The sequence below is a fragment of the Myotis brandtii genome, unplaced genomic scaffold, assembly GCF_000412655.1.
Source record: "Myotis brandtii unplaced genomic scaffold, ASM41265v1 scaffold902, whole genome shotgun sequence".
NCBI lineage: Eukaryota > Metazoa > Chordata > Mammalia > Chiroptera > Vespertilionidae > Myotis > Myotis brandtii.
The window spans coordinates 1,680,970-1,695,927 of NW_005371709.1; the positions used below are offsets into that span (position 1 = coordinate 1,680,970).

Consider the following 14,958-nt stretch of genomic DNA (forward strand, 5'->3'; position numbering starts at 1 on the left):
TGCTAAAGACTCTAATGACTTTTCATTTCTCTTATAACAAAATTAAATCTCCTTACCATGTCTGACAAGGCTCTACAATGAATGCTTTGCTGTTGCTCAATTCTTTACTCTTATCTTCTCCAGCTTTCCCTTTTCCTTACTTCATTCGGGCCTCACTGGCCTGGTTTGTGCTAAGCTTCTCTTTATTTGGTGAGCCTTCAAATATGCTCTCTTGGGAAATATTCTTCCTCACTCACTTTCTTCCTTTTTCCCCTCTCTTTCCTCTTCTACTTTTCCTCAAAACCCTATTTTCTCCTCCAAGAATGGCCTATTCTACAGATGCTCCTAATATCAAATTCTGTCAAAGGTGTGGTCATGATCCCCCTGCATTAAAAGCACCTAGAGAGCTTCTTAAAAATACAGCATGATTCTTAGACTTCAGCCCAGACCTACCAAAACAGACTGTGTGGACATAGGGCATAGATATTGGCATTTTGAACAGGAATCCCAAGACATTATTTGTACATCAAAGTTTGAGAACCACTGTCCTCTAATAGAGGCAGATCAGGTGTTATTATCGTTATTTTACAGATCAAAGAATGGAGGTGCTCACATTTATTGAGTGCCAACAGTATACCGGGCAATACCCCTGTTCCTTCATGTTTGTTATCTTGTTAATCTTCACAAAATCTTTGGGAAATAGTTGCTGTTCTCTCTATTTGAAAAGGTTCAGGGAGGTTAAACAATGTACCCAAGGTCATATGGCAAATAAGCTGTGGATTCAGGTCTTAAATTATTTATCTGTTTGACTCCTGGGCCCATGTGGTGCTGTTTTCCTGAATGAAGATCCTTGAACAAAGCCAGACAGCTTAACATAATAGAAAAATAAAATTCTTCTTCATCTTAGTTCCACAGTGTTCACTCTCTTAGATGCAGCTTTATTCCAGGACTTGAGCTTTTGGAAAGTTTGCTTTTTGGTGTGAAATTCATCATAACATCTTGATGCATTTTTCCTTTTCCTATCAGGCTCCACAGCCAGGGAAAATCATATCAGGTCCGTTATCCTTCTTTGCCTGCATCCAAGTCTTTAAGATTTCCTCAGCAGTATTTTAGGCTGTCAAGACATGTCTGTCAAATATTCCCCTAACCAGCACCTTCCAGCTCCAGCTATAGCCTTCCAGTTCCATTTTGGCGTCTTCTCTCATCATCCCCCATATCCCTGCCATTTGTCTTCCTTCTAATCAAACCTAGTTTGTCCTTTATGCATTACTGTCTCACATCTGCCTCCATTTAGTTCCTGACACTGTCCTTTATAGCCTCCTTTTTCCCAAACCCCACCGCCCATTAGCAGCAAATAGACTTCATGTTGGGGGCCAGTTCCAGGTAAAAGTGGCTAGAACCCTGACTTGAGAAGGATTCTTAGGCCAATTCTGAGATTAACCAGAGTATTGATATCTATTATTAATATCTACCATGGGGCCGAAACCGGTTTGGCTCAGTGGATAGAGCATCGGCCTGCGGACTGAAAGGTCCTGGGTTTGATTCCGGTCAAGGGCATGTACCTGGGTTGCAGGCACATCCCCAGTGGGAGATGTGCAGGAGGCAGCTGATCGATGTTTCTCTCTCATCGATGTTTCTGACTCTCTGTCTCTCTCCTTTCCTCTCTGTAAAAAATCAATAAAATATATTTTAAAAAAAATATCTACCATGGGCTCAGAAAAAGGGAGCAGCACCACACATATCACAAATTTGCCATCTCTGCATGATTTAAACAAGTGCTTTAGAATCAGAACTGCATTTGAATTATGGCTCTGCAACTTATTACCTGGGTGATCTTGAGCAGTTTTTTCATCTATGAAACAAAGTGGTAATACCAATCTTATAGGGTTTTACATTATATAAACTACTTACCAAGTGTTTGTCAATCAGTAATTTTAGCTAACTTATTTTTTCCTTTCTTCATTCAGCAGCCTCCTTAAATTAAACCTGATGGATATAACTTGGCAAGAGAGACTGATAAAAGAGTTTCAACCCATCTCTGGTCTCTGTATATTTACAGCTCTATAAATCTATACATTTAATGGGATTTTTAGCTGGAAGGGAAGTCTATCAGCCTACTGCCAGTGTACAACCTATAAGAATAAAAGCATAATATGGTAATTAGACAAGACGTCCTTCCGGACGACCTTCTGGACAAAGCCGGGGCTGTGAGGGCCGAGGCGGCCGCCATGGCAGGCGGGGGCCGAGGCAGAGTGGGTGGCCACTATTGCGGCAGAGGCCAAGGCAGAGGCCCCCAGCTGCTGCAGCAGGCGGGGACCCAGGCAGAGGTGGCCACCATGGCGGCAGGGGGCTGAGCCCCTTGCACGAATTTCATGCATCAAGCCTCTAGTTATATATAAATAGAGGTTGAGAGAGAAAAGGAAGTGGGGAGCCAGGGAAAATGAAGGGAGGCTTGAAAGGAGGGAAAGAGAAAGAAAGTTGTCAATATTTTATTTGTTCGATGCAGTACCTAGTATAGCTCAATATATAATTAGCCATGGAAAAGTAACTGGCTTTGGACCAAATGGAAGATGCCTGGTTTGCTGTAACTCAAAATGAATAGTTTTCTCACATGTTTTTCCTAGTTTTATGTATGGAATGGCTGTTAAATCTTATTCATGTTAGGTATATAACAAAGATTTTCTTTTTAGACAAGGGAAGAAAGATCAGGCTGCCCAGTCTCACTGAAGTTTGTACTCATTTAAACATTCAGTTTTCTGTGAAGGATTTATCCTCCTTCCTGGGAGAAAAATTTAGAATCCAGTTTTTAGGGTTGCACTTTGTGGTCCAGAAGTAGAAATCAAAACCCCAAAGACCATGAATAAAGATGTGCCTTATTATAAGAGAGAGCTGTGATATGCCCTGGGAGAGAAGGCTCAACAATATTTCAGATACGTCATATGTGCAGGTGGATAACAAAGGAAAGAAATTCTCCCAGATTCGAGGTCTCTTGGGAGAGGAAAGGAACTCTCACAATGAAAGGGGATATATATATATATATATATTTTTTTTTTTTCTATAGCAGCACATTGGTTCCAATGGGAAAGACTCCCCAATACTGAAAGGTCTGCCTGGCACTGGCCAATTTCCTTTGGTACAGGTTCCTGCCCCTTCTGTCTCTTATCCTTGTTTCGCACAATTTGATGTCAGCATGAGCATAGACAGCTTCTGTTCTCGGAATTAATCATCCAGAATTTCTGTCTTCATAATTCAGGTATGGAGACATCCAACCTTGGAAAACCAAGATCTTTCTCTCTTGTCGTTATTCACATCCTCAGTCATCTTTTACTTGTACATTCATAGACCTAAATCTAGGGATTAGAATGGAAGTGGATGGTGGAAAATCCTTGGATAATACTGATCCTAAATGGTATTTCACTTTCCCAGTGGTATTTTACTTCTGACAACACTAGTCTGTGTGCATGTTATTCCACCTCTAATATTACTGTTGCTGAGCATTCTGCAGCTGTGTTGAAGTTATTCATTTATGTGGTTTGGGCCAGTTTCTGAGAAACAAGCAGAACTAGAGAGCAGAAGAATCCATCAATGCTAGATTTGAACAAAGAAAAGTATCTTTTTGGACTTGTCATCCACATTGCCAGTATAGATCTAAAAACACCAGAAACTGATATAATATTGTATGCCAACCATACTTTAACAAAAAGGTCCAGAGACATGGAAGCATGGGACAGACTGACAGATCTCAGAGGGAAGGGGGGCAGGAAGAGATTAACCGAAGAACTTACATGCATAGCCCATGAACACAGACAGTAGTGCCCTGAAGGCCTGGGGTGGAGTGGGAGCAGGTGGAGAGGGGCAAAGGAGGGAAAATGTAGGACATCTCTAATACTCTCAACAATGAAAATAAATTTATATTTTTAAAAAGCAGAGTATAGAAACAATATGAATGCAGGGTAGGTAGATAGCCATAATTCTCAGGGAAGGAGAATGGGGATGGGGAGAATTCTCCAAAACCCTTTGACTATAATATCCATTCCTTGGAGTTTCGTCTAATCATTTTTCTTTATGTGTTATTTCTGTGGTTGATTTTGTATTTCTAGAATTTTTAAAATAACATTTGAGGACGTCTGAAAACAAAACATTTGCTCCATTTGAGATGAGTTTTTTACACATTTCAAAAAACAAGGGCATGTTTGGTCATTCTGGTAGTATTTGGAAGTGCATATTTTGCTTGACATTATTTGAAAATTAGATTTTTTTCTCCTTGAAATAAGTGCAGAAATGCTTCCATATGTTTGAAGTTGGTCTATTAGTTTGCTGTGAAGGAAAAAAGAAAAGATATAGTTTATAGCAATTTTCATGTGAACATAGTATATCATAATGATGTTTTCTCAAAGTTAGCAAAACAGCTTTTCTGTTGCTTCAGTATACTACTAAAGTGAAGAAGATAATATCATTTGTTTTAAAATGTTAAGCTTTGATTGAAGTATTCAAAAAATATAATAAAACTAAGCTACATTTTTACTATTTTGATTTCTTATACAAAACTAGAGGCTCGGTGCACAAAATTCATGCATGGTGCAGTTGGGGGTGACCAGGCCGGCAAGGGGAGGCAGCTGGGGGCAATTAGGCTGGCAGGGGGGCAGTGAGGGGTGATCAGGCCAGCCCGCAGAGGCAGTGAGCGGCGATCATGCTATCAGGGGGGGCAGTTAGGGGCAACCAGGCAGGCAGGCAGATGAGCAATTAGGAGCCAGCAGTCCAGGATTGTGAGAGGGATGTCCGACTGTCTAAACTGGCAGTCGGACATCCTCCAAGGGGTCCTGGATTGGAGAGGGTACAGGCTGGGCTGAGAGGACCCTCCCCCATGCACAAGTTTCGTGCACCAGGCCTCTAGTGAGATTATAATAGAGCTGAAAATTCCTATCACCTGCCCTAGCCAGTTTGGCTCAGTGGATACAGCATCAGCCTGGGACTTTCTGGTCAAGAGTACATAGTTCGCCCCTCACGCTCCCCTCTCCCCTGACAGCCTGGTCACCCCACGCAACCTGTTGTTCAGTCGTTTGGTCATCCCTCACTAACGCCCCTGCTGGCCTGGTCGTAGGCAGCCATCTTGTGAGGACATCAAGGTTAATTTGCATATTACCTCTTTATTATATAGGATAAGATATTAAATGAGGATCTGATTTTAATTTTTTTAGATAGCCATAAATCCATATTAAAAATGCTTTGGCTTTTCTATATACTGACTTTTTTCTTGTAATAAATTCTTATATGCACACTAAAAATATTCTTTTTCTGGTCCATAGATCTACTTACTAATTTCAGAGCTAGGAATATTTTAATCATTGCAACTTTTATGGTGTATTTTAATAAATGGTACATCAAATAAATGTCCCTTCATTATTCCAGTTTTTTAGGATTTTGTTGGCTTCTTCAGATGAATGTTAGAATGATTTTATAAAGTTTCAAAACTATCTGCTGGCATTTTTTTATTAGAATTTTATTAAACCCATAAATTAGTTTAAGAATAATAATTGATTTTCCTGTTCAGGATCATGGTAAGTCTTTTCCTATATTCAATTTTAAAATATTGCTCTGTAAACTATATAATATTCTATATATGGGTCCATTAATTTATAATTATTGATATTATAGATTTTCTTTGAGAGGTGTGGGGAGAAAAAATTAGCATCACTTTAAATGTTCCTAACTCTAGTTTACTCATTCTTTTTATAATGCTGCATTTGATAACGGAAGGGTATTTAAGGACTTAATTATCAAGCTACAGTAGAACAAACTATCCAATGCATATGAGTATCTTCAGATTATAGTATCATAAAGGACCATTTTCTAACTTCCAAAATGCCAAATTAGATGTATTCTTTATTGTCTGTCCAACGCCTTTTAGCCAAACAAGGCATTGATGTTAAATTTTTCCTCCTAATTTTCTGTGAATGCATAACTTACCATCAGTAACTATTTACTTCAAGTTCTCTGAGACAGAGCCAGAAGGATTGTAATATGTTCACCAATATCAGCCTCAAAAGTCTGTTCCCTGGTTGCCCATATGAGCAAAAACATTATTGCAATTAAAAGTTCAGGGTTCAGCCCTAGCCAGTGTGACTCAGTGTTAGAACATTGGCCTGGGGACTGAAGGGTTCGATTCCAGTCAAGGGCACATGCCCGGGTTGTGGGCTCGGCCCCCTGGTGTGCAAGAGGCAGCCAGCCAATGATTCTCTCTCATCATTGATGTTTTTATCTCTCTATCCCTCTCCCTTCCTCTTTGAAATCAATCTATAATAATAAAAGCATAATATGCTAATTAGACCAGATGGCCGAACAGCAGAATGACCGTCCGGACAACCTCCCGGACGAAGCTGGGGCTGTGAGGGCCAAGCCCCGAATTTTGTGCATCAGGCCTCTAGTAAAAATATATTTTTAAAAAAAATGTTCAGGGTCCAGTTACCAGAGAGGAGAGGGATTGGGAGGCTGGGTGAAAAAGGTGAAGAATTAAGAAGTACAAATTAATAGTTACAAAATAGTCAAGAGGATGTGAAGTACAGCATAGGGAATATAGTCAATAATATCATAATAACTATGTATGGTACCAGATGGGTACTAGAAATGTCAGAGGAACATTTTATAAAGCATATCATTATATGACTACTATGCTGTACACCTGAAACTAATATAAAATCATATTGAGGCCCTGACCGGGTAGGTCAGTTGATTAGAGTGTCATGCCATACACCAAGGTCTCAGGTTCGGTCCCGGTCAAGGCACATATAAGAATCAACCAATGAATGCATAAATAAGTGGAACAACAAATAAGTGTTCCTCTCTCTCTCTCTCTTTCTGTGTGTGTGTGTGTGTGTGTGTGTGTGTGTGTGTGTGTGTGTCTCTTTCCCCCTCAAATCAGTTAAAAAATCACATTCAATGTTATTGAAAAAATTTAAAAAAACTTTTAAACTTTGGGGTACTCTCTCTCCCCCCACTTAAACACACCTGGACCTTAGATGCTCCAGCAGTGTTTCTTAATTGTGTCTTTTCTTCATTCTCACGTTTCAAAGTCTCCCAACTTCTACATTCATCTCCTGTAAATTAGTCCACACCTATACCTATAATGTTTACCATAAGCAGAGTGAGCTTCCTAAAACTCGTATCTGATCCTGACACTCCCTCTCTTGTTTAAACACAGGGTAAATCCAACAAATATATATATGAAAATTGAGCTAGCTGTATTTTATAATTAATATGTTAAGTGCTAGTGATACAAAGATAAATAGGACAGGGAAGTGTACCTAGTTGTTACGTGATAAAGGCCAGACACACTAGCATCACAGGCTCATCTGACCTCCTGCCACTCCCTTATCTTTTCCCTGACATCCAGCCACACTGGACTCCTGAGAACACACTCATTTTGACTCTTCCTTGCTTTGCTGAAGCTGTTCTATACCTCCCTCTTCATGGCAACATCCTACCCTTCTTTCAATGCCAGATGCAATGTCATGTGTGATGTGAAGCTTTTCTCAATGCTTAGCCCTCTTCTAACACCAGAGAAGGTAGAACTAACTGCTCCCTTTACTGCTGTTTCATAACAGTTAGTTTGTACCACTAGTGCACACATAGAGACTCTGATAGCTAATTGTCTCAGTGTCTGTCTTCTTGACTTTATTGTGGTTGTCTTATAGCAGAGGCCATGAGTCAGTCACCTTTTGATACCTGCTTTAGCGCCTTGCCTTACAAACAGGCGTGGAAATGCTAAAGTCTGTGAGAGGAAGCCAGCAGGCAAAGAAGATGCTCAGGCCTTTATGCCTTTTCTGATAAATATGGTAGTATTTTCTCAAGTCAAAATTTAACTTATTTTTGCATCTAAGAGTTATACTGCACTTCTTGGCCTCAGTGAAAACAGCTTGGAGGCAGCACAGGATCCTAGAAAGAGGGTAGGATTTGAAATCAGAGAACCTGGGTTTAGTAATGAGCTCTATGAATTTGAGCTAGTACATAACCTCTATGAGACTCAGCCTCCTCCACTATAAATTAGAAATATCTGCCTACTCAGGTTGTTTTCAGGGTTATGTGAAGTTATGCACATACAAAGCTGAAAAAAAATTTACAGTGAGAAAGCATTATAAATGTCAGTGTTATTTTCATTATGGTTATTTTTATATGTAAATGGAGACAGCTTTATATAAAATAGTATTTCTGTTTCAGAGATTTTAGAAATTATTTTGGAGGAGTAAAGCTCATGTAAATGTATTTTAAGTATTTTGTTTCTTTTTAAAAAATGATACTTAGCCCTAGACAGTTTGGCTCACTGGATAGACCATCTGCCTGTGGACTGAAGGGTCCTGGGTTCAATTCTGGTCAAGGGCATGGTACCTGGGTAGCAGACTCCTCCCTGGCCCAGAGCCCTGGGAGGGGCTCATGCGGGAGGCAACCAACTGATATGTTTCTCTCACATTGATATTTTTCTGTCTTCCCCTCTCTTCCACTCTCTCTAAATATCAATGGAAGAATATCCTTGGGTGAGGATTTAAAAAAAATACTTATATCTAAGTTTGTCTAGGTTTTCTAATTTTTAAAATATCCTTGAGAGGGGTGTAAAATTTTATCTCCCCCTCTTTATTTTTGGATGATCCTACTTGTAAGATTATTATTAGGTCTCCACTGCTTAGAATATGTACGTGGCGGGGATAGTATTTGAGATGCTAATCTGTTTTTATTCTCCCTGTATTTTTTTCCAGTTTTCCCCTCTCTATTCAAGCAGGTAGCTGATTCTATGCATATTGACTTAGAAAGAGCACTTGGCAGGGTGGAAAGAGAATACCCAAGCCTTTTCTCCACCCCTCTTCCTCCAACCGCTTCTCTCTTCCCCTCCCCTCTCCTCTCCCTATCCCAGTCCCTGTCTCCTTCCTCTCATTCCTCTTCATCTTCTTTTATAAACTTCACTCTAATGCTAAGTCGTAGTCCTGGTGTCCTCTCTCTACCTCTCTCTAGACCTATAGAAACTCAGTCCTCTTCTACCATAATGGCAACGCAGAACCTCTATTTGGACAAAGCAAAACCCCTTTGCTTATGTGTACACCTGGCAAGGTGATGCTGGGGTAGAGCAGGAATAGGGCCTTCCTGAAAAACACCGTCTCCCTTCCTAGTAAGAGAGTTCTTTAGTTATGAAGTCCTGATTGAAGACAGTTTCTGTCTGAAGAAAGGTTCTTAGGGTCCCAGGGTTGAAAGGCATATCTCCCAGCCCATCATAGGAGTATATTTGATAGCGCTTTATACTTGTATACGTAAATTGGGTTTCCCTGTGCCCTCTTCTAAAGGAGAGGTCTGAGGTTTTTCAGAGGCATCGATTGTGTTCTAATTCATGGGAAATGTCATCCTTTATTTGTTTTCTAGCAAATCTCAGAGTCTTTACAGAATACAAAATGGGGCAGATAAGTTTTGATCATAGTGAGAGTGATGTGGGAGCTATCGGGCATGGGCTTGGGAAGACAGACATAGGCATAATGTCCTATAAGGTCTTGAGTTCCAGATGGTAAGGATGTATGGAAAGCTGAAAGTAGAGTTACCTTACCTTCTGTACAGTTTAACTTCAATAGCTGTTGGATAGGCCATGTTTATAAAAGGGCTGTGGACACTTTCAGAAAGCATAGCTACCCAGGCATTGGCCTGATTTATGTATGTCTCAGCTTATTTCATTTTAACTCTGTAGATATGGTTTGCTTCAAGTTGCAATATCTTTGTTATTTTTCTTCCTTACAGGTTCATGAAGGTGGCAGGAAGCACAGTGGATGCAGTTACCTGGCAACAGTAGGTATTCACCATTTTTGCTCTTATTATCTATCAGCTGCTGTGAAATGAAAGATATTACTTGTCATGAAGTTTATATCTGACATTTAATAAACTATTCTTCATCCTCCAAGAAAAAAAGTTAAAACTAACCCCAAAGCTGTTCTTATGACACATACTATCTCATAATAATACAATTTTACAAAAAACAGCAACACTGACACATTTGGGAAAGCTCGGCTATTATGTACACTTTTAAATCAATCTGTCATCAGTGAGCAGGTGATGGAAATTTGAACATGCCAGCATTTCCCCATAAGCTTTTCCTTAGGAATAAATTTCCTTAAGAGAAGAAATATTGTTAATTACTCAATATATCATATGAAAATAGAAATGCTTCATTACATTAATGGCAGTGGTCTTAATTAGTGCCAAGAGAGTCACTAATATGAAGCAAATAAAAAAAAATATGAAGGGAATGAAGCAGCTTCAAGAGAGAATTAACCCCTCCAACATTCCAGGAAGAAGCTTACAATAGCAGAACTATGTTACCCTAAGGGGAGATTGACTTATAACAATAATTATCTGAAATATAAATTTACATTTTCTATAAGTCTCCTTATACCATTTATTCCGGAATGTCCAACATCTTACTATGTCTCACAGTTTTATACTGGAATCCTGCCCTTCCTTTTTGTAAGAAATCTATCCCACAGCATCCTCCAAATCATCTCTCATCTAATGTGGTCTTCATAGCTCAGCTACATGCTCCCATTCCGTGCCCTCAGAGCTATCAACTATGGCCATCTTTCTCAGTTACTCCAACCCTTGCTCCCTAGCTCATTAACTCTTGTCTTCCTCTGTTTTAAGTGGGTCACAGTAGTCCTTGCATATTCATAACAGGTGTGAAATAAAGTGGGTGAAATCCTTATTAAGTATCCCAAAAGGATTTTTGGTTTGTTGGCAATCAATAACTTCAATTACGATGGAAAATATTGTATTCTACCTAAATACTCTTAGTTTCTCTAAACAAGTTCCAAATATTTTCATATCTTCCTTCAAATTGTTTATTTTATCTTACCTTCCTTCACATTGTTTTTGTGAGTCATGGATAGAGTAAGTCTGACGATCTTGTCATTCTTTTGTTTAAAACCCTTCAGGGTCTTCCCTTTGCACTTAGCCCAAAAGCCAAACTTTCTACTCTTTGTGATTGCATCTGGTGCTACTCTGCCCTTACTCACTCTGTCCCAACACACTCATGGTCTTGTGGTTCATAGAAAGTTCACAGACATGGCTGCCTCAGGACCTTTGTACATGTTATTCTTCTGCCTGGAATACTGTTCTCCCCATTTTTTTGTGTGACCTGCTAATTCTCATCTCTTAAGACACAACTTACATGTTATCTCCTTCAAGTAGCCTTCCCTATAAAATAGGTTCCTCATCGATTCTCTTTCTTAGCTCTTTTTTTTCATAGAATTTATTGTAACTTACAATTATTATTTTTATAACTTGTTTTTGTAATTTGTGAGTTTTTTTCTTCCACCAAAATAGCATTATTTTATTCAACAACTGCTGATTTAGGTAATTGTTTTTCTTTTAAAACAACACTTTCATTTTATTAATTGCTTAAGTTAAAAGTGGCATATTCAAACTACAACAAAGAAAGAATAATAGAACCAGACACCCATATGGTTGAGTGGTTGAGCACATAGGCATTGATATTAGAAAACTTGTGTTTGAACCACAGTTCTTTCAATTATTATCTCTGTTACCTTTGCAAATCTTTATGAGACTCAGTTTTCTTTTTTTTAAATTAAGTTAACATTCAATATTATTTTATACTAGAGGCCCAATGCACAAAATTCGTGCAAGGGGCTCGGCCCTCGCAGCCCTGGTTTCATCCGGAAGGTCATCCGGAAGGATGTCTGGAAGGTCGTTCGGCTGTCCGGTCTAATTAGCATATTATGCTTTTATTATTATAGATTAGTTTCTGGTGTAGAGCATAATAGTTAGACAGCCATGTAATTTATAAAGTTATCCCACTAATATTACAAGTACCTACCTGGCACCATACTTAATTATTACATTATCATTTATTATATTCTCTACCCTGTATTTTACATCCTCATGACTATTTTGTAACTTCCAATTTGTAATTTTTAATCTCTCCACCTTTTTCACCCAGCCCTCCAATTAGGCAATTGTTTATTGGGCAATAACAACAATGATAATAACAATAGGGCAGGAATTGTTGCAAACTTTTATATGCCTTACCATATCTCCTCACGACAACCAAATGAGGTAGGGACTCTTTTTATCTCTATTCATGTATGACTTAGAGAAAGTTGTAAAAAATCCAAAGATTGCATAGAAAGTGGCAGAGTTTGGAGTTGAAGTTGGAATAATCTACTAACTATTACTGCTTTGATAGCAATAAATGATCCTTTACTGAAAGTATTACATTCCAGTGTAAGAATTTAAATCCTCTTCAGTGTCCTCACAAAAGGCTATCTGGATAATGTAGGATAAAGGTTGAACTTGAAGAACTTATAGTGTTTGTAGGGAGAACTAATGAAATAAGTATACAAATATTAATGGGTAAGGCTTGATCAATTATAGCTGACAGGGAGGGATCAGAGAAAGCTCTTCTTCCCTAGTGAAGCACACTTTATCATGCAAATGGAATGAAATGAGCGCAGTATTTTTTATATTGGAGAAATAGATTGTTTTATAAATACATTTTGTTTATTGGCTACTTTAAAAATACTGGCCATCTCTCAAGATATAAATCATATGTTTGCAACTACTCTAAAAATACCCCCAAAATTTTTAACTCATTTGAGGACAACAAGTAGCACCTGAAATCTGTCATTTATTCCTTCCAGCTATAGTGTTCAGTCAAGATTTGGAACAATTCCAGAAAATCCTGGCCAGGAGGACTTAGTAAAAATTAAAACCAAATGCCATGTTTCTCTAACCCTGAGAAATGCTGAGGTGAAAATTTCTTAATATTGTAAAGTAAATCAAGAATGTGTGATAGAGGATGTATATAGTAAAGCATTAATTGTAGTGTGTAAAGCATTAATTGTAGAATCATTTCATTGCTGGGTATTTAACCAAAAGAAGTGAAAACATATACCTATACTGCACAAAAACTTTTTATAGAAGGGTTCATAACAGTTTTATTAAAAATAGGCAAAAACTAGAAACAGACCAAGTGCCATTAACAAGAGAATAGATTAAACAAACTGTTGTATATTTGTATGAAGGAATGCTACTCAGCAAGATAAAAGAACAAACTAATGATACACTCCACAAATGAATGAATCTCAACATTATGCTAAGTGCAAAAAGTCATATAAAAATACATTTGTATCATTCCATTTACATGAAATTTTTTAATAGATTTTAAAAATGGGGACATTGACTGCCTCTGTCGATGTAGGGGGTAGGGGTATGGATTGAGAGGATGAGGGAATTGTCTGGGGTGAGTATAATGTAATCTACATCTTGATAGCAATTTAGTTTTCACAGGATTATCCATTTTTTGAAATTCATCAAATGATATACCTAATATTTATGCATATCATTGTATGTAAAACTTAAGAAAAATAACCATAAACAGATACTGAACTCTAATCAATAGTATGCCTGATGAAGTGTTTAGGATGAAGTTTACCAAAGCCTGCAATTTACTTTGAAATGCCTCAATACATAAAATAGATCAATGAATGGATAGAGGGATAGATTGATAAATGTGTGGTAGAGGATGTATATAGCAAAGCATTAATTATAATACCATGGTGATGGATATATGGTTTTCACTATATAATTCTTTCACCTGTTTCTGAAATTTTTCAAAATAAAATATTAGGAAAATAGGCCTACATTGTTACACCTAAATACATAATATTATTTATTACAAAATAATATATTGCTCTGAAAATATGTATGAGAACATAATAAATGGGAAAATGTTTTTGTCAAGTGAATAAAGTAAAATATAAAATATACAAGTCATACCCCAATAATATAAAATGCACATTAACTCAAAGAAAATGCACTAATAGATTTATAGTGTTAATCTTTAGGTAGATGGCATATAGGGACTCTTTTATTGTCATATTTACTTTTTTGTAGTTTCCAGTCTTTCGGTAATCAGCATGTAGTGCATTTTTCTTCATAATAGAAACCAGCAGTACCCAGCTCCACCCTTCCCACCTCTTATTGCCCCTCTCTAGAAGCATCATCATAATTTTAGCCACTTCTGATACTTGTTTCCATATTTCTAAGTAACAGTCTGACCCTGCTGTTTCTTGATTTTTTTCCAATTCAAATATTATCTATTAATTTCCTACTATGGAAAATGAGAATTTAGCTCTCTTACCTCCCTAACTCCTTGCACACTGAAACATACTTACCTTTGCCCATCCTCCAACATTTTACTTCTTAAGTATTGGTGAGATCAGAATTCAGTGCTCACATTTTTATTACTAATAAATATGATTCACAGTAGAGAATGTAGTGTGCTATGGTTACATTTTCTTTCTTTCACAACTTTTTGCTTTCCCTGGAATTAATAACTGTCTTTTTCATTTGCCTGATTTCCTATTAATCTATCCCTAACTCCATATCAGAGGGTAAATCTCTCTCTGTGTAAACACCCCCAGGTAGCCATCAGTTTCTTCTTGTCCTCCTCTGGTCCCATCTGGACTGGTTGATCTCTGTGCTTCCTGCACAGCTGTTGTCCTGGGATCTCCCTTCACCATCATCCTGGGGATTCCTTTGACTCTCTTATTTGTTGGATTCATGCCTTTTTTTGAGGTTTACTCCCTATTTTGGGGGAACATTTTTCCCCAGGAAATTCCTGAGAAAAGATAAATGAGAAGTAAACATGTTGAGACCTTGTATTAGAATTTGATTTATATTTTGGATGCATAAAGATTTCCCTAAGATTTTGATGCAGTGGCTCCATTTTGTTCTAGCTTTCCTTGTAACTATTGAGAAATCCAATGCCTTTTTAATTTCCAATCCTTTCATTTGCCCTGTTTTTTTTTCTATCTTGGTACTTTTTTTTTAATTAAATCTTTATTGTTCAGATTATTACATTGGTTCCTCTTTTTTCCCACCATAACTCCCCTCCACCCAGTTCCCACCCCACCCTCCGCCCTCACTCCCCACCCA

At 37.9% G+C, this 14,958-nt stretch overlaps 1 protein-coding gene across 1 annotated transcript in view; it reads left to right on the forward strand.

The window, feature by feature from the left end:
* HPSE2 (heparanase 2 (inactive)) overlaps positions 1-14,958 on the forward strand; it is a 530,799-nt gene that overhangs the window by 343,481 nt on the left and 172,360 nt on the right. The window contains exon 6 of the mRNA XM_005885371.2: positions 9,748-9,795. Coding sequence (XP_005885433.1) covers positions 9,748-9,795 — 48 coding nt within the window. The remainder of the gene's footprint in view (positions 1-9,747; positions 9,796-14,958) is intronic.